The sequence below is a fragment of the Mustela putorius genome, unplaced genomic scaffold (assembly GCF_011764305.1).
Source record: "Mustela putorius furo isolate JIRA1106 unplaced genomic scaffold, ASM1176430v1.1 tig00003834_pilon_pilon_pilon, whole genome shotgun sequence".
Lineage (NCBI taxonomy): Eukaryota > Metazoa > Chordata > Mammalia > Carnivora > Mustelidae > Mustela > Mustela putorius.
The window spans coordinates 62,920,185-62,945,364 of record NW_025421987.1 but is presented as its reverse complement, the minus strand read 5'-3'; the positions used below and the strand labels follow the sequence as shown (position 1 = coordinate 62,945,364).

Below are 25,180 nucleotides of genomic sequence, written 5' to 3'. Positions count from 1 at the left end.
AAACAAATGTTTGTGGGTTTAGGAAGCATACTACTTGCCCAGTACATAAAGCCATCACAGAGTACTTCCCAAATATCTTAATGAGCAACTAATCCAACCGCCTTATTGTATAAATGTGGAAACTGAGTCCAAGAGTGGATAAATAACTTGTCCACATTGTTCAGCACCACGGGATCCATCACAATGCTCCAAAGACATGGCATCTGCAGAGTACTGTCTTTGTAGTTAGGATGAACCCAAGATCACTGCCTTGTAGCTTCTGACCTTATATCTAATTCTAATCTTTGTGTCCCTTAGTTCTTGGAAGACTTTTCTCCCTCCTACCTCCTTTTCTCTATTGTCCTGGATATCAAATTAACTGCTGAGCTTTCTTGAAAGCCTATTATTCTCAGGATATCATTCAGACAATTTGACTCAAAATTATTGAATGTAAAATAATAATTTCTCTATCTCTATTACTCTGTGGGAGGGAGAGAGCGAGAGGGAAATAGAACCTTCTTTCAGATGATTATTTTCTTTAGAGGAAAATTGAAGTAACACAGGGAGACTTTTTGGGGTACCGAGAATAGTACCTGCCCCCCTGCCCATCCCCAGGTCCTGTCTCAGGAAAGATATTATTTATTATTGGAAATTGAGGGTTGGGACAATGGAACATAATTGTGCAACCCAATATGAAAAGCAAGCATTGATAATCCCTGAAGTTTCTATCCTTATCACATTTAATCATCATTTGATTTAATGTTTTCCCCCTATCACTGACATGTATGAGGACAATATTAATTATATATTAAGGAAGATATATTAAAAAAGATTTTGTAATGGATGCTTTTTGAAGACTGGGTGAGAACTGGAGGGGAACTCAACATCGGAGATTATGGTTATGGTGGTGATTTGGTGACATATGATGGTGGCTTAGACCAATGTGTTGGCACTGTTAATGAAGAAAAGTTATATACTTAAGAGACACTTTTCTATTTTTAAAAATTAACTTATAATGTATTTTATGTTTCAGGGGTCCAGGTCCGTGATTCATCAGTTTTAGACAATTCACAGCACTATAGCACATACCCTCCCCAATGTCTATCATCCAGCCACCCTATCCTTCTCACTCCCTTCCCCTCCAACAACCCTCAGTTTGTTTCTTGACATTAAGAGTCTTTTATGGTTTGTCTCCCTCTCTGGTTTCCTCTTGCTTCATTTTTCCCTCCTTTTCCCTATGCGCCTCAGTCTTGTTTCTCAAATTCCTCATATCAGTGAGATCATATGATAATTATCTTTCTCTGACTGACTTATTTTGCTTAGCACAATACCCTCTAGTTCCATCCATGTTATTGCAAACGGCAAGATTTCGGGGGTTTTGATGGCTGCATAGTATTCCATTGTATAAATATACCACATCTTCTTTATCCACTCATCTGCTGATGGACATCTAGGTTCTTTTCATAGTTTGGCTATTGTGGACATTGCTGCTATAAATACTCGGGCGCACATGCCCCTTCAGATCACTACATTTGCATCTTTAGGGTAAATACCCAGTAGTAAAACACATGCTATGTTCAGTATACAGAGTCATGATATTGGCAGAACACTTCCAGAAGTATGATGTGATATATTGAGATCCTTAGAAAAAAATCTTTTTAAGATTTTATTTATTTATTTGACAGAGAGAGATCACAAGTAGGCAGAGAGGCAGGCAGAGAGAATGAGAGGGAAGCAGGCTCCCCACTGAGCAGAGAACCTGATGAGGGGCTCGATCCAAGGACCCTGAGATCATGACCTGAGCCAAAGGCAGCAGCTTAATCCACTGAGCCACCCAGGTTCCCTGATCCTTAGAAAATCTTAAAACAATTTCTATTCTGCTTATAGTAATCTCTTGTAAGTAAACAAATGTAAAAATACATAGACACCCCTAATACTGATGCTGTTGATATCAACAGTGGCATGGTTCAGTGAATTATAGCTCATATGTCTATATGATTTAATATTATACAAACATTCACCAGTGTGAATGTTTGAGGAATATTTCTTAAGGTCTACATAATATAAAATTTCTACTATATATGTATAATTCCATGGAATTCATCAAAATATTAATAATGGTAGTTTCCATCTATTGGATAAAGGGTGAGATATATTTTTTAAACTGTCTAATTTTCTAAAATGAGCATAGATACACATTATAATTAGAAACAAATAAGCATTGCTATAAAATAAGCCAGAGAATTTTATAATGTAATTAAAAACATTGTAATTGAAAATATGAAAAACAAAAAAAGGTAACCTGCCATTATTGGTAGATTTCACTTAAGTAGAATCCTCATTTCCTAAGTTTTAGATTAACTAGTTGTCACTGTTTTACTTTTTATTTATTTTTTAAGATTTTTTTATTTATTTGAGAGAGAAAGAGAGAGAGCATAAGGAAGGGGAGGGACAGAGGGAGAGGAGAAAGAGAGTCTCTGTTGAGTGGGAACCCAAGGCATTGCTCTATTCTTGGACCTTGAGATAATGAGCCAAAGGCAAATGCTTAACTGACTGAGGCACTCAAGAACCCCTGTACTTTGTTTTAAAGTCAAAGTAGCACCCTTCTACCTACAAAGCTCGGATTTGTTGGTCTATATAAAGATGTAAAACATATTTACATGAGAGTAAGCAGGTTTGAAGCTGGACATTTCAGCTTTTGTCACTAAATAATTTCTATTAACCTCTTTTACTTGAATATATAAATGGCATATTATTATCTTTACGATATATATAAACATGTCTTTTAGGTACATATGTAGAAGCCCTTGTATTTGCAAATGATTCTGGTCCAAAAAAGGGAGACCATTTAGAACCTTTCTGTATAATTATTATCACATGGCTTCAATTTCAGTGACATAAATAAATGCTACCTTGGATTCCAACAAGTTTTCCTGCCTTCCTCTTCCTTCCAAAAGTTTCAAAACTACATACTTATCCTCCCTATCTTCTAATTAGTCTACTTGGTTTAATTGGCAAAAGTGACACTTGCACCACGAATAGATCTCCTTCAAAGAAGACTATGATGGGCGTGATTTTCGAAGGTCTATAAAAGGTTCTGTGGCCTTCCGTAGGGCCCATCTGACCATTCAAATGGAAGCCAGCCAGCCACAGTCTATGTGTCAGACAGGGAGCTTCCTTAACACATGCATATATCCCATCCCTTTTCTACTGGCACAAGTCAGAGGTGCTGTTCCAAGTGTGAAATGTGGGTATGAGCAGCAATTTACAGAGTGTGCGTTGCTTTTTTTGTGTCTGTTGGTGGGACACTGGAAAATGGGTCTGGCACAGTTCACCCCTCACAAATGCTTAATGCCATCCCTGGGGACAGAAATATCACAAGCCCAGAAAAACACAGCTTTTAGCTGCTCGGTACTGAAAATTTCAGGCAAGATTCCAAAAGCCCTCAAAGCTAATGTCGAATTGACAAAGTGCCAAAAACCTCTCTAGCATTAAGTTTCCACTCTTTATTTTCTCCCTTCAGGTGAACAGCTTGTGAAAATACTAATGTGATAATGCCACCCTGTGTTCCAAATATCTCAAAGCACCATCTTGTTAAGCCTCTTGGTGTCCCTTTGAGACTAATGGGAATTGAGCCTACTCATTCATTTTACAGATGAGAAAATCCCACAGGAGGCAGGTCAAATATCTGGGCCCTGGTCATGAAGACTTATCACATACATGCCAGGTCTGAATTTTGTTTTCAAAACAATGCCAAAGTATTGTAGGAAAGAACCTGAAAAGTTCAACTAACATCAAAAAGGGCTAGGGCAAGTCTCAAGAAGAATACTAGGTGGGTTGAGGTAATAAACTTGTGAAAGTGATCAAAACACATCCCAGGAAGGGGGCGCCTGGGTGGCTCAGTCAGTTAAACGTCTGCCTTCAGCTCGGGTCATGATCCTGGGGTCCTTGGATCAAGCCCCACGTCAGGCTCCCTGCTCAGCGGGAAGCCTGCTTCTCTCTCTCCCACTCCCCCTGCTTGTGTTCCCTCTCTCACTGTCTCTCTCTATCAAATAAATTAAAAAAAAAAAAAAACAAAACATCCCAGGAGGAATAACAATAAGGCACAGTCTAGGCGTGAAGCCAATTAGTAGCAGTAAGAATTGGTGAAGGCCATTAGTAGATCTAATGTAGCTCTAGGGGCATCTTAAAACAACAGGCATGGTAGATTTCTGTCCTTTATTTTTAGTACATCTGAGCCCCCATCTCATAATTATAGAATCCACTGTTATGGAACCCCAACCTGCCACACCAACTACAAAAGTAACTTTCCTTCCCTGAATCCTAGCAATCTGGCTTTGAATACATGATCTAAACCAGTCAAGGGGATGGCCCTATTAGGGCTCTGAAACTGGAGGAAATGTCCCAGAGAAGCAAGGGATGTTTTAGAGCTCCTATGACCACTGTATCCACATCCCATGAAGCTAATAGCACCTGAACAATGTCTTCCTGTAGGTGTGCCTTTGAAGTTCTGGTCAACCACATTCCCTTGGTGCCCCCTTCTCTACTGTGCATGATTCTCTAGCTTTCCTGTCAATCCAGTGAGATAGCTGATAATAAAATAATTTTTTCTAATAAATAAAATTTTATTATTCTAATAAATTAATTTTTAGCTGTAATTAACTAGGGTCAGGTTCTGTAATTTGTAACCTGGAAGACTGAAGTAGGCAGTGTCCAAGGATGTAGAGAAATTAATATCAAGCAAATCCAGAAGCATATGTCAAGCTTGTAGCGGCAGGAACTATAGGTTTGGAGGAAGAACCCCCTTCCAGGTGGAGGAAGTACAGGTAATGGTACAAAGTACCACAGACTAAAATCCATTCTCTTGTTTTATTTTTATGTATCCTATAGGACTATGTTTTCCAGTCTCCCTTGCAGTTAAGTATGTCATCTGACTGAGTTCAGTAAAAAGAATGTGAGTTGAGTGATGTGTGTCTCAATCAAACCTGGCCCACTAAAACCTTCCACATGTGCTGTTCCATTTCCTTTTCCCTTTCTGGTTTGCTGGAATGTAGATGATTTTAGGGTGGCCTTGGAAGCCACTTGTTAAAGATGGCAGAGCCCCCAACATCTCCCATCTGCTAAATGACTCTATGAAGAAGGACTGTCCCGCTGACTTACTCACCAGTCCAGTATTGATACCTAACCAAGAAAGAAACTTCAGCTGTGTTTGAACTATTGTACTTTTGGAGATTTATTTGTTATAAAATAGCCTAAATATACCACATATGGTAAAAACTTAATTGGTCAAGAAAGACATTCAAATTCAGAGCAGGGCCAAAAGAAAGGCTGTTATTTTTATTTAACTATGAAATGAGAGGTAAATACTGAGTCTTTGAATTGATGAAATTTCCCTCAATTGGTAAAAGAACAGATGACAGTTGAGATAGAAACTCTAACAGTAGATATGGCTATACAGGTTGAAAGGATGCAAGCAAAAAAAAAAAAAAAAAAAAAAAACTCATTAGAGATTTGACAATCCTGAACAGAATTGTAGAATTTATTAGAGATCAATAAACTTAAAATCTTTGTTTTTTAATGCATTGAAGTATCTCCACACCAGAGATAATGACAAGATAAATTCTAATTCTGATTCTGCTTTTTCCCCGTTAACCTTGTTTTCCCTTCCTAAATAGATTCAAAAAGTGATGCATTTTACCCTCCCTCCTGGGTGATTTTTTTCCCCCATCCTCTATCTTCATTAATTTCTCAATTTCTCTCTGTCTTACTTCTTCTCAGGTGAGTAGTTCCAAGGGGCTCAGTCAAATTTGGGTAATCATATTAGTTCTGAGACCATGCAATGCCTTGAGCATGTACCCCAAAAATGTTTGTTGAGTGAAGAAATTATTCTCATTCTCATTTTTAGGGAGACAACATTGCACTAATGTTGACTCTCCATGTTCAAGTTGAAAGAGATCTTGGAGATCAGTTAGTCCAACTGCTAGACAAATAGACAGACACATACACACATACATTATAGAGTCTATCCAGTCTGTGCATGCATATTTCTGATGATGAGAAGCTCACTTCTTTATAAAAAAGCCTATATCACTGAAGCACAGCTCCAAAGATTAAAAAGTTGTACTTATTTTAAATTTTAAAATTTCTTCATAAAACTTCCACTCATTACTTAGCATTGGGGTTTCTTGGAGACCACATTCCCCAGTAGAAATTCCCTTGCCTGGTAATCAAAAAACCTGCTTTCTAGTTTCCACTTCAGCTGACCTTTGACAAGTTTTTTCTCCTCTCCTGTGAATGAAATCTCCTCAACTATGAAATGAGAGGTAGGAAAAAAATATATTTAAGGTCATTGATTAAAAATGACAGTCCATTACATACCACTAGAGACTTATCTCCAGGCTAACTCTGATTAATTAGTTAACACTATTTTGATTAGTCTACTTAACCAGTAAAAATGAACCAATTTGTATTATTGTTTCATCCACAGTTTTTTATCTTCTCAAAGATATCAAAAAAATACTTCAATGTCATGTTGAAGTCCAGATACAATGCCTTTATTAATATTTCTAGTAATTACAATAAAACTTAAAATGGATACATTTGTATGACTTCCTCTAAGGCACTGAAGTTTGAAATTCTTTTCTAACTACCCTCAAATTGTTAGGCTGAGTCTATCTTTGAACAGTTACTAAAATTATTATATACATATTAAAATATTATAAATATTATATAGATAATATATCATGGATTGTCAACAGACCGGCTTACTATGCCAAAACTCTGACCTGCCCAGGATAGGTTGATCAGTTCCAATGCACCCACCATGAAACCCTAGGTGGAGAAATGTTTCTTTCCTGCCATTGTGCTGCACAGGGGTCAGAGATCAAGCACCAAAAGAGCATCCTGGAGAAATGTGCTATTGATATCACTACAGAATGTCGAATTCAAAATGGGTTTTCTATCAAGATGTGTCTTATTAATGATGTCAGGCATAGTGCAATGTAGTGTGTCAAGTGCAGAAGTGCCAATGAGATGGTGTCAAAGATCTAAGTAAGATGAAAATTAGGAGCACAAAACAAATTAGGCAAGATGTAAATGACCTCAGTTCATCCCATTAACTGGCTACCTGGTTATGCGTTTGTGCTTTATATGCTCCAGCTTGAGTTTACTTATGGGAGGGAGCCAGATTCATTTAGAGGTACTGAGATTTAAAAGACTAGTTAAAATGAGAAATGCATGGTATTCAGACTTATTCTCTTTAGAGGATATTTTTGTTCTTTCAGTTACTTGGACATTTTCCTTAGAGAGTCTCTAAGCCCTTCTCAGTTCTCTGAAATGGTTCCAGTTTCTCCATATTTTCTAATAATATTTAATATAAATTTCACATCAGTTAGGTCATATCTACTTAGGCCCAACACGTACTAAAAAGAATGTGTCTTGTGAGTAAAACTGGGAGAGGAAGGAACATTTAATGGTAAAATGTGACAACTAAAAACAAAAATGACTTGGTGGAAATCTCTGTGCAGAAGCCTCAATGCAGGGTGATATTCTAGAAAGCTGAAGAACTGCCCTTGGAGACCTGATGTCACCCTATCCATAATGCTAGAACCTTACTGAAACCCAGAATCCATTAGGAACCAAACAGGGTCCTACTTCATTAAAATAATCTCAAGACTCCCTGTTTCCATCTAAGAAACTACCCTTTGGGATTTTCCTACAACATGTTCCACTTTTAGGCTCTTCCCTAATGAGACTGGTCCTGTTGGGACACTAGTTACAAGAGCTGCTTTCAATAGGAAGCTGTGATAGAGACTGTTGCAACAGAAATGAGTCTGTGAGTATTTGGGATGTAAAAACAATTTCCAAAAGCAACTTAACCTTTTTTGTGCCCAAAATGGGTTGAAAATAGCTGTAAGAATCTCACCTGTCAATCAGCTCCCTCTATATTCAGCCACCCTGCAAAGCATCCTAACTTGGGTGGTTTTCAGCTAAGTAAATATGCCCTTAAATCCTTTGTAGTCAAAGGTTATCAAGCCTTTGCAAGGATGGGTGGACCATGAAAAAGAGATCCATGAGCATATTTTCACATTGGCAAGAAAAGCAAAATGTCACTCACCAAATTTAAGATTGTTCACACACAGCTGCTACCACCAGAATGTTATAAACAGAAGAAAAAGAAGAAGAGGAGGAGGAGGAAGAAAAGAAGGAAGGAGAAGGAAGAAATGTGAATGTTCATAGTCTTGATAGCTCCACATATATTTCTATTGTTCAGATGACTTATGCTATTTCAAAAATGATTGAAAGGCTATCAAAGCAGAAGCCAAACATGTTTGTAGTTTGTCATATAGGAATTATTTTTTGTTAAATAAATACACAGGCAACCATATCTCAACTACAAAATGTATGTGCTAGAGAGCTGTTATTATAAATATATCACTAAAATGTGTGTAAAAGGAAATATAAAATGTTAAACTTCCCACAATCTCATAAGTGAATCACATACTTGTGAGAGAGGTACAGAGACAGAGATTGCCAGAGAATAAATTTCTGAATTGGGTAGATTTCTCCACATTTCAGGACATAAAACAGATGCATTTTGTGACATAAGCCTCAAATACTCAAAATTAGGATACTACAGTATAATCAACCAGAATGATTTGTCCAAAGTCCACTACCAGCAGAAAATTAATGCATTTTTTCATAAAGAAACAAAGTTTTAAAGTCACAGAAGTGCACACAACAATTATTTCCATAGTGTATGAAAGGCACTACTACACATCTGTAACAATCAAAGCAGGACTATAAAATTTGGGAAAATGAAACTAAAAGAACTAGAGTCATAACTCTACCTTTCACTCCTTTCAAAAACGATTTCTTTTATATATTGACACAAATTAAAGAAATCACCAGTGGATTTATTAAGCCAAGCAGTTAGAAATGTATGAAAAGACCTCCTTAATATAAAATTAAGTCTCATCCTCCAAAATCTTGCACTTCATACACTGTCAAAATGTAAATGTCATTTATCTAAAAATCAAATGCCAAATTACTAAAGAGTTAAGGAGCAACACCAAATTCACTTAGAAATTATTTTTAACAAAAAGAAATTAGTTGCACTTGAATTAGGGGTTTAGCTAAGTAAATTACATTTACTACTGGTTTTTACATATGAGAAGGACTATTGAGGAAAATAAACTCCATATTACAATAATATAAAAAGATAGCTTTATTAGACTTTAAAATAAACAGCTCATTGTGAAAATTAAAAAAAAAAGTTCCAAACCTCACTTAACTGACCTGAGAAGAGATAATTATTTGTTATAGTACATTTTTATAACACTATGTTCTCTGAAACAAATTTGAATAGTTAATCAAAATATCAATTGGGGTCATTCTCAGCAGTAATTTGAAGTTTTTTTTCTTCACTGGTTAAGTGGTATCATATCATAGAACTACACCTTTGACAATCTTAAGGAGGGTATTTAAAGACATTTTTTAATGTCTTTAAACCATTTCTTTAATTTCTGGCTTGAACAGTTAATTTGGACTATTTTGAAACTAATAAAATATTTTCAATGATGCCTAAAGGTATGTCTTTAGTGGCCTATTATCTAGTCATTTTATAAAAGGATTTGTCCTTTCCACTTAGTATAGGTTTTTACTGTATATATTTTATACCACTAAATTTAAAATTTTGATAAGTTATCCAATATCCCCAATGTGTCCCAAAATTAGAATACTTAAAACATGTGCTATTTTTGGTAACCGGAAGTATAACTTGGAATTAAAAAATTAAAAACTGTCTTTCTAAACACAAATCAAAAACTACTTTTCAAAATTAGTTTTTACAAATGACAACAAATCACATAGTTGGGATTTTTAAATTGTGTACATAAAAACGCTATTTCCAAAGCACTTGTTTTGTTCAACTGCCATGCAATTAATTTATGGCAAATTAAAACAAAAACTTAGATTCTAAAACTTCAAAGCACCAAACATTCACATATCAACTGCTGGAATGAGAAAGTAATTTTTCAAATTAATATATTAACACTTCCTAAAATAGTATCTTTAAGTGATTAATACTGAATTTGAAATGGAATGAAAGCCATCACTTTTTACAGCTAAATTTAGCATAGCTCAGTTAGACATCAAAGTTTCCTTTCTATGTATGCAAAAATAGGATACACGTAAAAAACATAACAGACATTTAGAAAACTTACACTTTCAGATTGCTTGCTCTGGTCACAGCCCCAGGCCGCCTTCGTCCCACACTGCCCAGATCTCTCCATGGTGCTGAAGAGCTACCCTTGCCCATTTGAGAGGAAAGTTATTTATTGAATCTGTAAAGAGTTGCCCGCATTAGCAAGTAAAGTTATCTGAAGAATTTCTGTAACACATACTGCAAAGGAGACGCTTTGCTCTTCAGTTATCAACCACGATGCTCAGGCAGCTCAAAGAAGATTTTGGAGCAGAAATCTTCAAGTATTGATAAAAAAGGGAGAGAGTTCTGTGGGAAATGAAGTTTGCTGATTTTCTTCAGTGTTCTTCAGATTGAAAATACACACACACAGACACATACACATACATACAGAATACAAGACTATCCAGAGAACTGATGATTCCATAAAAGTTCTTGATCTTAATGCAGAAAACGAGCTCCCACTAGCCCAAAGCATCCAATTCACTTCATCTTATCATTGCATCTACTTTCTATTGAAAAAAATAAAACCAAAAAACAAAAAAACAGTAAAATGAAATAAAGCTCAGAATTCAACAAGGCACTGCACACACTATGTAAACAGGTTTGCCTTACTGTAGCATTAGCCTCTGTCTGCTGAAGATTATCACAGCAGAAATCAGGCTCTTGCGGCTTTCACAGATTATCTCTTTCTGAAGCTGAAACGTATAAAGAGCCACATGACACCCAATGATGTCATCTCTAAAGCAGGTCACAGTTGCTGCGGTATGTAGATGAAGTTCTTCTAGTGAAGTGTTTGGCATAGTGATTTTCTTGGAAATCTACTTGCATTAAATAGCATGGTCTTCTATCAATATACTTAACCCTATCAAAATACTGCCATGAAGAGAAAATCAATTTATTCCTCATATGTGAAGCAGCTTGTCTGTTTAAGTTAAAATCAGCTTCTGGCACTGCTTTGGAAATGAATAATTGTAATTAACTCAGAGTGAATATAGTGAAGAAATTGTTATGAGAACTAGAGGAATTGTAGAGACATATAATCCACTCCTAAAAAATCTTTCAGAATTTTTAGCAAGTTAAAAGAAACTTATTCTTTTTAAAATAAATCCACGAAAAATTGCAAAATAAAAAATAAGGCAACCGTCTTCAACTTCTAACAACATTTTATGCAATGAAATTTCTTTTTTAAGATTTTATTTATTTATTTATTTGAGAGAAAGAGCAGGGTGAGTGAGAGAGAACACGAGGCAGGGGAGGGGGAGGAAGAAGCAGGTTCTCCACTGAGCAGGGAGCCTGTTGCAGGGCTCAATCTGAGGACCCCAGGATCATGACCTGAGCCAAAGGCAGATGTCTAACAAACTGAGTCACCCCGGTGCCCCTATGCAATGAAATTTTTTTAAAAGTTTCAAAGACATAGAAAAATTTAATGAAAGGATCTGAGTATGTCTTCAAATGTTGGTAAGAAATTTTAACTTATTACTTTTAGATATTTTTCAGCTCTGAAAAAACTAACAATTAAAATTTTAACTATACCTACTCTGTACATGTAATTGGTGATAGTAAACATAGATACTACTTTAAAGAATGTGTAATAATGAGAAATGCCCATTTCTATTCTGTGTAATGCATTTCTTTTCTCTTTCTGAAATATGTAGTCACACATCACACTTGAGGATTTTCAGTCATAGTTGACATTCCTGTGAGCTAATAGTTAAATAATCTAATCCCCTTTTATGACAACTAAATAATCTTCACAACCAAAGTGAAGAATAACTTAAAACTAATCAGAGTTTACTGAATGTATCCCCTTCAATAAAAACCAAACTGAATCAAACAACAGAAATCTTTCTTGAGGAGCATAGAATAAACTGTCACGTTTTTGAGAAAGAACCATAAGTTTGAAGAAGAGAAAATGGAATTTGCAAACACAGTGCCACTGGGGAAATTCCATTAAACAATAGTGACTGTTTTGGTATCAAATCAGGAAAATTTTGCTTCAGCACTTCCCCAATGTATATCTTTGCCATGCTAAAACTTTGAAATAAAAATTGGGAGAAATATATTGATCACCTGCATGTTCTGTTCACATAAGTTTACTAAATAAAAGTTACTACTTTTTTGTAATTCCTATAACATAGTAACTTTTATACTTTAATGATGATAAGGATTACATTTTTAAAAAATTTTAAAAATACAGAATCTCGGGCCTCTTCTCGGATATTCTGATGTAATAGATCTGTTGTGGTTCTGAAATCTCTATATACTTTTTAAAGTTCCCAAAGGAATTTTTACTTGAAAAACATTGCAATAATTAATATAGTACAGTATATACAATCTTATAAAAATCAAAACAGGTTAAAAAATTTGATATTTATCATAATAAAAGGTCATGCTACATGAAGCATCCAATGTTGGGGGCTCCTTTCTTGTGTCCTCAGGCCCTAAATACTCCCACACATCAATCCTCTCCATGAAGGTGGAATAAGTAACCCTGACTGGAGGATTAGGTAAAGGGACTGGGAGCCCAGTATCATTCTCTTTCCATCTTTCTATGGGATCCACCTCCCTGCACAAGCTCTGTGGGTGAGGTTGGCAGTTTTCAGTGCTCCCCACGACTGGTAGCTTTGCCTACAAAAGTCAATAGTAGGAAGCTCAGTGTTGTCATAAGTCAGAGTTATACCCTCAAATCCAAGTTTGACAGTAAATAAAGATGAGATTTTGATATAATTCTTCCTAAATCTCTTGCCTTTCAAAATAAGTTCCTAAATCAAGATGGGGAAAAGGAGTTATTTATTGGCTTCCTAAAACTACATCTCTGACACTGTTACATTGTTAACTAGGCTTGTCTTTTTTATTTAAACTCTACAAGCCAGTTACTGTAACAAGTTTTACATGTGAAGTAAGTTAATTATATTTGTATTTGCATAATATAGTTCTATATAAAAATCCTATAAAAAGGAATGTAAAAATTTCATTGAAAGTTTCAAAATGCATTCTTCAACTCCTATTAATTTTATTATTGAGCCACTGAGAAATTCCAGCTCTTTGAATTTTTATTCAACAAGCACTAATTCTAGAACAGCATTTCCTGAAGTGTTCCATGACTCTTAGTGGGTTTCATGGTCAAAGAAGTTTGGAAAATATGAAAAACAGTACCTCCCCCCACACACACACAAATTCAAAATATGTGTTAGGTTAGGAAGTCTCTAAGATGTCCTGGTATAAATAATTGGCTTATTTTACCCTTTCCACAATTAACATCCATCTATATCCAATGAAACTACTATTCTAGGTACCATATTATGGGAAATTCTGCTCTAGGAGATATTTTAGCAGTCAGATTTTTATTAAAAATAATACCTAAAACCTTCTATACAATTAATCAATAAAATTTTATGATCTATTATAAGTTACCAGTGCCTTTGTGACAAGAATTGCCAACCAGGACCAGGGAATTATGTAAATTTTGCAAGAGCAAAGGTTGAGTGTATTTGGGTGATTGTATTGCCAGTGCTTGGCAAGGGGCCAGCACACAGTAGGCACTCAGATATTTGTTGAATGAGTGAACAGACAATGCAGACTCAATCTAGGGATGTGAATAACTAACCCCCTCCTATTGATGTCTTATTTACAAAAAAAGAAAGAAAGAAAGAAAGGAAGAAAGAAAGTCCAAAAGAGCCTTAGGCCAGTGAGCTTCCAGAATGAAAGGAATGAAAGAGTAGATCTTCCTCTAGTGCGACCACATCCAACTTCTCCTTGGATCCTAAAGCATCATTCATACTCACCCAGTGAATGAATTACTGATTTGTAATACTGAAAATGGATTTTATAACAGAGGGTGCACTCTTGGTCTTAACAAGGGGATTTGACACTATAGCTCACCAAAGCTGCAGAATAAGGATGGGATCTACATGAGGACAAAGACTGAGATAGGACTTGAGATAAAGTAGAAAGCAAACAAGTTCCTTCTCAACTCTGTGCTTTATCAAAATTGAGGTGCTTGATGCTTAGGTTTTTGCAACTATACTGAAACATCAATAACTTCGAGATTGCTAAGGAGGCTTGATTATATTATTATGGATGAGTGGATCTGTTATCAAACAATGAATTGTAAATTTTTTTTCAAAGATTTTATTTATTTATTTGACAGACAGAGATCACAAGTAGGCATAGAGGCAGGCAGAGAGAGAGAGAGGAGGAAGCAGGCTCCCTGCTGAGCAGAGAGCCCGATGCGGGACTCTATCCCAGGACCCTGCGATCATGATCTGAGCCGAAGGCAGCGGCTTAACCCCCTGAGCCACCCAGGTGCCCCTGAATTGTAAATTTTGCATACCATTCTTAACCCCAAAAATGATCGGTATTAGCAGTTCTCAAAAAAAATTGTAATCCCCAAATTGAAACAACATACTTATTTTTAAACCTGTTGAGAAAAAGGTCTTCAAATTCTTAAGTTAAAAGGACAATTTGAGAAAAAGAATCTGTAATATAAACCAATATTCAAAGATATAAAAAGGAGTGTTTTGGCATAAAGATAACAAATATTTTTATATATAAACATATTAATTCAAACTGTCATATAAGGTTATAACGTAATTTCTAAAACTTTGGGGAAAATTTGTTCTCTAAGACCCTAGTTTGAAGAAAAGAGAATTCTATCTACTTTTATATAAATCCCAAGAAGTTTTCTCTTTTTACATATGATTACTATAGTCTCTGAACCAAAGTTTGGGGTTAGACTGACAATTTGTGCTATTTGGGGGTATGAGAGGCTGGATGAAACACAGAGTTTGGATAACAACCATTAAAACTCCTGGGACCTAAGTTTATAACAACAGTTGGGCATAATACTGTAACTTGTCCCTGACCTGGAAAATCTAGGTTATTAAATTATTGAGTAGCACAAGGCTTACATTCTCTATAATTTCACAGCTTTCAAGACTGTACTGGAAGAAGTTCCAGGAAATCTTTTAGGGTCTGAGTTCCTCCCCCTACCTTGCCCCCCCAAAATAAGTGTGACTTTATGAGGAGCCTTTATCCTTTTAGTCCCCAAATTTTTCCTGATGTATTTAAAGCCTAAAAGTTGTAAATTTCAAAATGGCCAATAAAACTTGAAGGTAATAAAGCAGTCTGAGTGCGGGTGTACATGCCATGTTTGGCAGATAGAACCAGTACTGGCTTTTGGTAGCCAGTATTTGGGAAGGTGTGGTAGATCACTTGGCTGCCTATTGCTAACTATCCAGCAACTCTTGCTAAAGGCAAGGGCAACCCAAGCAGCCCCAACCATATGAGGGCTACATGGGCTTCTCTCCAGGACAACCGAAGTAATGGGGTCTTTAGCTGGCCCAGACCGCTGATCTTTGAACCTGCTCAGAACTGTAATTTTTCCTGACCAGGAGTGAAGTAAGTCATTGTGGCTGGAGTTGTACAGCTGCTGGAAGAGTGCTATGGCATTGACCTGCCTGTGAGATGAAGCCACATAACTCTGTTCACCCCAACATGCTGCAGATCCCCCCATTTTTTTCCTCAAATCTGAAGACAGCAGAGAAACCTAGACTTGCTTTTACTACATATATGGGTGTGGTCTCTCACAAGAGGCCTGCCCACTGAGAAGCAAAAATACTTTCACCTGCTTTTGCCTTTGGAACTTGAAAATTAGTCTTTACAAGAAGCAACACTAAAACAAATTCTTGATGTATTACTTTGTATTGTAAAGTTCCAGTCTCAGAACATACATACATATTCTGAATATATATATTCTAAGATAAAATTTGGTTCTCCTGTATTCATCAATCTGAAGCAGGCAGTGTGCACCTTAATAGGAACAGAGTTAAAAATTCCACTTTTGCTCTTCACGAGATTTGCGGTGTTTTGAACAAATGGAGTGTTTTCAAAAACAGATACAGAATCCACTAACATTTATTGAGAGCCTTCAGGGTCTCACACTCTGTGCTACATTTTACATAGTAGTGCTGTTTAATCTTCACAGTGATATCAATCCATCCTTAAATGGGTGTTACTTCAAGTTTGCAGACAAAGAATGGTCTCTTAGGTGGTACACTTTAGACTCACAAAAATTGTGGTAGAGCTTCTATTAAGTCATGTCCTGTTACTAAGCCAGGGCTTTGTTCCATGAGCCACAGAGACTCCTACAGGTCACACCATAATAATATGGGAACACATTGGAATAAGTGGGTGTGGCCAGAAAGATACATCCAAATAGAAACAAATGGAATTTAAAAAGTCGCCAAATAATCCAAAGATTCTTCTGAAATCTGAGGGCTATCCTAATGATTTGTGAAAAGGTTACCTAGTCATTTAGAAAGTACCATTTCACAGTTTCTGTCCATGATCTTCTATTAGACAAATTACAGATTTTTCAGAGCTGGGAACTAAAAGTATAAGTACTTGGTCATGTGGAATTGATTAATAACAAATACACAAAACACTTTCCACTATTGTCCTCTATGCAATAACTAATATTTTTATGATAAAAAGTTCTTTTTTTCTCACTTTGATACCCACAAGCTCCATTACACAATAACTTGCTATTCAAAATTGTTATCCCTAAAATAAATAAATTTTTCTGTTATCTCATGATATATTGTGGTATAAGGACATTTAACATTCAAATTGCTAGCATAATTTCATATATATCTTCCCTCCTGTTGCTCTTTAATTTGGTACTGAGCAGCTGAGATTTGAGGTTTTAATCAAAGAGCATTGAATGAGGCAATTTATAAAATCAAATGAGGATTCTTTTTTCAATTATTTCATTCACTGTTTATACCTACTAAATTGTAGAATAGTCTTAGAAATGCATTGATGCACAGATTATTTCTTCCTCTGCTTGACCATGTCTAAATGCAGGCTTATTTTCAAGTGGTACAATATAGTAGAATAGTGAAGCATGACGGCTACAGCCCAATGAGTAACTCAAGGCAAGTTAGTTTCTCTTTAGGTCTCATTTTCATCAACTATAAAATGGAGATACACCTCCTTTATATGGTCAGTGAGGGGATTAAGTGAAATAATCCATGGAAAGAATTAGCAAGGTGCCTGTCACATCACAAGTGCTCAGCTCTTATTAAGATGATGACTTTGAGAGCTCATACTGAAACATTACTGTTCTTATATTTTTTAGAGCAGAAATATTCTCAGAACTATATTAATCATTATGCTTAGCCAAAAGAGAGCAAAAGCACGCAAGAGCATCATTCTCAGCTTGGCACAGGGACTCGCCCAGCTCAGGTTGTTGGCTTCCCATGCAGCACAGGCCTGGGGCAGACGGCTCCTATAGGCAGTAACTGCAGTTCCTATAGTCATGGGGCAGGCAGAGCAGCTGGAAAGGCCCACGGGTTAGAGAAGGGCAGACTGGCCTCCAATTGAGGTTGTGTTAGAGGACAGTAGAAAGTTAGTAGTAGGGACAAGACAGGCAGCTGATCAAATTCAAGAAGACAGACAACAGTCTAGGCAGCAACAGTGACAGATCAAGCCCAGAGAATGAGGGCTGAGTTCAGCTAGCTGGAGATAAACGGTGGGAGTTAAGGTCCCAGAGAATCCCCCAGGGAGATACCTCATTGAGAGCATTTGACCTGGACTGCAGGCTTTTTACCCCTGAAGTTCCAAATGGACTCGTTTTATTAGAGAAAACTCATCTCTTTATCATAGACAAGGTGGGCCGGGGATCATCCTTATCCTCTCCTTAGACTTGAGGTCTATCAGTCAGAGAGTAGTAAGACCACGTCTGCCTATTTGGAACTCCTTCAAAGTATGTATGAACCCGTGGTGTGGTAGGCTGATCAAAGTAGAGCAGAGTCACTTTCATGGGGCTGTGACCACCAAAAGATGTAAGAATGAATCTTCTGAAAGAGGTCCCAAACAAAGTGATGATCGTGAGAAATAAAACAACTTTAACTAGACATACCAGCTCCAAACAATGAAGCTTAAAGTTTTTAAAAATTATGAAATGGATATTTTACTTGCCTGACAAACTAGAGACTTGGGGATGTTCCAGCCACTTATATTTTCATATTTTATTTTGCATATTTAGTGTCACGTTACTGCCGTCATCCATGCCAAAGCTGTTGTTATAATCAATAACCTCTACTAGAATTCTGGGCAGGGTCTGTTTGTTTTCTGAAGCTAATTCCAATAATGTTTTCTGAAAATGTCTTGATTCTCACTGTTTATAAGCAATTGGGAGTGAGCCAGACTTCCACACCATGAAGAGAGTTATCCTAGTCCCATGAGCACAGAGATAAGGTATGATGATACTGTGGTGGAGCAGGGTGCCACTCCCAATTCATCCTGAGACACACAGAAGAAACCAGCCTGCTGAGGACATTGGAGCGAGGAAATCTGCTCTACTAAGAAACATCAGGGGACCTAGAGGCCAGGCTAAATTAAATAAGGTAGAACTGTTAGCAAAGCTGTACAAAAGATATTGCACATCACATTTATATGATGACCCATGGGGGAAGAACGTGCATTGATGCACAAAGATACTTAAGGTGCTAGAACCTAAGTGGTATAGCAGGCTATATATAAAACAAATGTAGATTATCCCAGAATTTCAATAAGGTCAAAAGTTAATCACCCTAAAGCAACACTAAAGCCATCACATATCACTGGACCCAGCAATGGCTGATACTGTCAGGAACTGGGGCTTTGAGAAAATCGGAAGGCCATAAGTCCAAACCTTTAACACACAGGCAGAATGATTTCTGATACTCAGTTTCCGTCATTCAAATAAAATATTCAGTCATTTAATTCCTATTAAATTAATTCTATTGTCATTCCCAGCAAAGGCACCATAAACACTTAATTTTCACATTACTTTGGACTTGCAAATCATGAGATAATTTCATACTTAACTACATTTTCCAATATGGCTCATCAACGCCCTCTAGCGATCATAAGATCAGTTCAAGTCAGTCATCCCCCCCACCAAAATTGTTTTAAAAAGGCACCAAGTCACTGAAGTGTTCAATTTCTGCTGCCTGCTAAAAATAGATCTTCTGCCACTGTTATTTGTACTCAAGTTACTGCTCTTTAGAATCCATAACAGACAAAACCACTTATTAAGGAACATGCAATTCAATCATCAAACATGTCAAAGCAACCTTTGCTTGATCTCATTGTGAACATCAGAGAGCCTTTTAACCATGAATAAACATGATTACAAAGTAGTTAAGAAACATCTTTTTTTTTTTTTTTTAAATAATACACTTGTTTAGTTACTTCATTTCTCTTCCCAGCTTCTTTCTATGTATTTCAATGACTATCATACATGATTGCAAAGGCCATATTCACAACAATCTGTATTACAGTTGCCTGGTCATTTATTTCCCACCACATTTGGTATGTTTGTTTGCTTGTTGTTGTTGTTTTTAAATAAAGACTTTCAGCAGATGTTCCCATTCATTAACTGTGTACCAGGGTTCTTAAACAGGTGGCCTCTAGGATCATTGATCTGCAGGTATGGTCTAGTCACATTTTAAATTTTCTTACTAGTTGCCAACACTTAAACATCTGAATTTCTGGCATCCCTTAAGAGAAGAAATCACATTTGGCAGTGTCTGTCTATCCAACATCCCTGCTTAGCAACACATCCAGGATCTAAGCAGGACTCCCCCATTAGGTAAAGCCTGTGTTCTCCAGGAGCCAGTCACAGCTTAGCCTACATCAGCCACAAGGATTTCTTACCTGGCCCCTCCAGGCATCTGAGTTTCAACTCCTGAGTTTGTGACCCATTTGAATTCTTCCTGTAAAAGTTTTCTTTATAATCATTATAACCAAACTAATCGATCATATTAGCACAACAAAACTCTACCAGAGGCACAGACTAAAGGGAACACACTGTTATAAAGAAAAGGAAAAAGATATTCTTAGTAATAGACAAATGCAAACAGACAAATGAGTAGTCTAGGTTGAGGTCAAATGCAATCGATTCCCTCAAACTTGATGAAGTACACGTTGTGCTTATGAATTAAGTCTTCATTCTCAGATGACAAAACCTCACCACGGGTTCATTTATAGCAAGTGAGCAATAGTGATAGACTTAACAACAAGCTACCTGTTCACATTTCAACATTTCCTTCTTAGAACCAAAGACCTAATGATCAAATGATTGGCAGTCAGACCATAAAGAGAAAACATGGCACTCACAGGTGTGCTGCTGTCTGAGAAGGTGTTCATGCTGACAGAGCTGCTCAGCTTCTCTGAGGACACAGAGGGTGGCGACGGGCTTCTCTTCTCGAGAGGGTCCTGCCGCTGCAGGTACTCACGCCAGGCTCGCTGAATGCTGGAAAACAAAACAAAACAGCATGCGCTCTGTCACTACTTGGTCACAGACTCAGAAAAGCACAAGAAGTCTGAAGGAATTGGCTTTGGAAACGGAAAATGTAACACACAGAATGTGACACAGGAAATCGGAAGACCTGTACTGTTTCTCTCTTCTACTGATTTGACAATCATGGACTAAGTTAAATCAGTCTACAAGAGTCATCTTGGCCAGAAAAAGTCATCAAAGTGAAACTAGTTTGCACATGTAAATGTACTTTGATTTATGGGACACAAAACCTTTCAATTTCTCATTCCACGTTTCAAATGAGAATAATAAATAGGCTAGCATATCCCTTATTCGTGCACTAATATAGCCTTGTTGAGAGACACTTTGAGACAAGGTCAGCCCTAGGCTCTGACAGTGACTGCAGTGCAGCTCGAGAGGATGCCATCTGCACAGACCTCAAGGTGAAGGGAATCCCATGATGCTATGCCCTGCTCTGGGGACAAGACAGTCAAGAGCCCTGTGGTCATGGATTTTTACATACTGTGGAAGGAAACAGGTAATATATGATAAGTAGAGGAATGGACAGAGAGGACAGAATATCTTGAAGTGCTATGAACTATCCAAAAGCTGAAACAACACAAGATTAGGTGGCTGTTGGAGATTTTACCCAAGGAAACTTTTTATTTCCTGTGATTAGTATCAAAACAAAGTCTTCTGCTTCCTATAATAGAAAGCTCTTCTTTGTGAAAGAGAAGTAATTTTTTTTTCTACCTGAGCTGGTTTCTAATCTTTGAAATTAACATCTAGTTTTTCACAGGTGATCAGTGAATATAGTTCTCTTCTGGGAATTAACCAAACGTGAAGACCAATTTTCAAGATTCAGCCTTTTAAAATAGTTTTAACTAGTTGCACTAATTCCACTACTATTTCTTCTTCACTTGTAGAAGTATCTGATCTTCTACAATTCTTCCCAAACCGAATCAAGGCAATCAAAGTTGTCTCTGTATAAACAAACTGATTTATTTGTACTTGGCTGAATGGTTCAAAAAGCATCAATTCTCAATGGTCAGAGGTTAGAAAGGGCACCAAAAAACTACGATGTTACAAAATTTATACATGTCCCTATTAAGGCTCTGAATTATAATGCTCAAGGTAAAGTCCAAAAGCCACAGTTAAACAATACCTTTGGGTCAGAGGCCAATTTCCCCTGAAGCTATGAAACATAAGTTTCAAGGGCCCTTACAAGCTAGGATTTTCTTCTAAGACCCTAAGAGGGGCTCTCCATGGTTTGCATAAAACTGCAAAAGTAGAAGACTTCTAGGATTTTTTTTAAGAGCACTCCAAATTATATATACACTTCAGACCCTATTAAGGCAGGATATGGTCCTGCTTTGGATTATATGTGGTTTCTGTTTAATTATACAATGCTTGCTCAAAATACATCCTTATTTATTTACTTTTCTTCGGTTTAGGTATTTTAAACAGAATCTCAAGGAAAGTTCTGTAAGAGTTTGGTAGTCCTGCTGCTTCTTCAAGGATCCTTTTTATTAGGGAGTAGAAAAGTTTTGGAAACTGTTAATAATTTTTACGTCATCTAAAGTACTTAGGGTCTCCCAGAGTCCTGATAACAAGTTCAGCCACTGGAGGGCACCTAATGTTTGTAAACCTGCCCATTAAGGGCTTAAAAAAAAAAAAAAAAAAAAAAAAAAAGTGTCACCGTAAAGGCTATTTTAAAAATATAAAAAATTAGCAAGGCATGGGACACCCATACATTTGGTGGTATTGAGGTGTTCTCTCTTTCTTGCTTATCGTCTTGATTATTTAGAAAATATGGGAAAAAAACGTAGTAGCCAGTTGAGTTTTCATTTTAGTTTATTGAACACCAGGGGGCAGTGTGATGCCTTTAAAGTACCAAATAATGCTGGGCAAAACCAAAGTGAGATGGGCAAAGGTGAATTTGCTCTTAAAGCATCCCCTGCCCCCTCTTAGTTCTGTGGTGCCTGGAAAGTAACATTATCACTTTTCCTTAAGCTAAAGACTAAGAAGACAGCATTCCTTTCTTCAGGTGGGTGAATATCCTCTTTTAGTTGACAGAGAAATGTGACAAAATTAAATACCTTTAAAATGTGTATTAAAATCACCTCCTCCTCCTCACCTCTTTAATACAAAAGCTATTTTAAATTTTTGAATATTTACCTTCTATCCTTGTCCACATATATGGAAACAATTTTACTTATTTGAAAGAGTATTATACTATATTTTATTCTTTTTTAACTCAGAAGTTAAAAATGAGAGGTCAGGCACATCACTATTATCTAAATTGCTACATTGGATATTTTTTAAATGGTAGATATTTTTTAAATGCTATTATGCTATTATTACTCTCTGAATCATAGAGAACTATTTACATCACACACTGTTTACTCCCATTTGGCCACTTTGTAGATTAAATTGTTCTATTATTAGCTCTCTGAATACAATCCCCAAATGCTATTTTACCGAAAGAGGGAATTAAAGCCAAACAGAGAAGCACCTCATCCCTCAGTCATGGAGAATCACTTTTCAGCCTTCTTATCCCAGCTGTACCACAATTCCTACTCACAAGTCTCCTTCAAGGCTGCAGAGTAAATCCTGAACACCAACTACCTTGACATATTTATTTCTAAAACTAAGCCTTGCTATCAATATAACTCTTTAAAGGCTGGTTGCAGTAAAGGAGAACATCCTGTGTGTTTCTATATTTTGAATTATGAATATAGAGGCTTATTTCAAAGTACATGAGAAATACATTTTTCAATAATTTTTTTTGCTTGTCTAACTCTTGTTTGTCTTCTATCACAGAGCTAGTGTCAGAGCCTGCCTCTGCCATTTCTCTGTATGTTCCTGTCCGTCTCACAGCGCCAGTGGCTCCCTCCTGCGCTCATGGTCACTTGATGTCTTACAGGTTGTGCAGTCCTGGTTGTCACTGGCTGTCCTTACATAGAAGATGTCCTTGCCGAGAAGACAGAGCTCTGTGAGCTGGGATGCTTAGAGAAGGTTTGAGGGAGTCCTAGTGCTTTAACTAGCCTCGAAGGGTGGAGGGATTTAGACTAGTAAGAAGGATGAGGAAAGCCTAAGGGCAAAGCCTTGGAAATGAGGCTACCAGGCAGAAGGTAGGAGGTTTCCAGAGGAAAGTAGTGGGGCATGAGGCTGTGAAGACAGAAGAAGGATCCCAGATGTCTCTGAGGGTGAGCCTGTGGGCAGACTGGGCAGTACCTGCCCCTTGGGAGGGGGAACCCCATCCTGGCACAGTTGATTATTGCCAGATTTTACTACTTATCAAGAACAGTCAGAAATCTGAGTTCTTATATGAAAGTTACTATTTCCTAAACCTTACCAAATAATTTTTTAGTATATGTGCTGCCGAAGCGAGCACGTTACCAAATAATTTTTATGACTTCAAAATACATTATTACCCAAGTAGGCTAAATTTGGGGATGGGGAAAAAAAAAGGAAACCATCAAAGAAGACAGAAGTCTGAGCATATTAGGACATACCATCTAATTACATATAACTCATTTTATGTGTATTCTTCCATTCAATCCTTATCACAAGTGGAATGTGAGAAGGTGCATTACCATCATAATGGTAGTTTTTGCCTGCCTGATATTAATTTTTCCTTAATTTTGTTCCAGCATTCATTTTACTTTGGGGACCCACCAATCCATGGGCACAATGTTGGGAGAGCCCACATAAGAATGAAGCTATAATGTCCAGAGCAGAGCTTACAGAAGAAGGAGGACAGAGATACCTGATGATGCTTGACTACCTGGGTCCAGATATGCTTGAGGCACGTGAGGCCCTGGATGTTTCTGTTAGGTGATCTAATATAATCTATTTTTTATTAAAAAAAAATTTAGTTTGAGTTGAGTTTCTTTTACTTGCAACCAGGGGTCCTCGACAAGTTACAGGAAACAAGATGGGAGCTAACTGACAGACCTGACATTTGGACCAGATCCCCTGTCTTTCCATTACATTGTGTTCCCTCCTCATGGTTTGGCAAAAGGCAGAAAGGGAGAAGAAAGCAAGGTGATGGATTTGGCTTGTCACATACTGACTTTGAGTAGATAAGTAGAACCCCTATTTGTTTAAGCCTGTTAAATTTTCTATGTGCGACTAAAAGCTACCCTAACAGATAAGCTGAGATTTCATTATTTGGTGTCTGTCTCTATCCTGTATCCTGATACAGACCTGCCCAAACACCACTGAAGGGCCACTGCATGCAACAGGCAGGTTTCCCACAGCATTTGCCTGTATCTCTAGCCTGCTTCCACTCCATTCCAGTTTCTGCCTAGCTTGTAACTTCTGACTTCATTTGATTGTTGGTACTTCTTAAGCATCATGGATTATGCCCTTATGGATCTTTCTGCAGGTTTCTTCACCTCGACAGTCCCCAACTCCTAACTCCATCACGAATGGCATTTGGGTAACTTGGGCCTTGGCTCTATAACACTCTTCTTTCTGAAGATTGAGAAAGCACTCTAGAAACAAGGCACCTAGAGACTACTGCGTCTGAAAGAGAACAGCAGCTCTCAGAGATATTAACCACGCAAAAAGAAGAGTGTCAGAGTGAAGTAAGTCAAGCAGAGAGAGTCAATTACCATATGGTTTCACTTATTTGTGGAGCATAACAAATAGCATGGAGGAAATGGGGAGATGGAGAGGAG

At 37.1% G+C, this 25,180-nt stretch overlaps 1 protein-coding gene across 1 annotated transcript in view; it reads right to left on the bottom strand.

Annotated features, from left to right (window-relative positions):
- Positions 1-25,180, bottom strand: part of IQCJ (IQ motif containing J) — a 243,421-nt gene that overhangs the window by 17,092 nt on the left and 201,149 nt on the right. Inside the window, exon 4 of the mRNA XM_045088566.1 lies at positions 20,351-20,486. Coding sequence (XP_044944501.1) covers positions 20,351-20,486 — 136 coding nt within the window. The remainder of the gene's footprint in view (positions 1-20,350; positions 20,487-25,180) is intronic.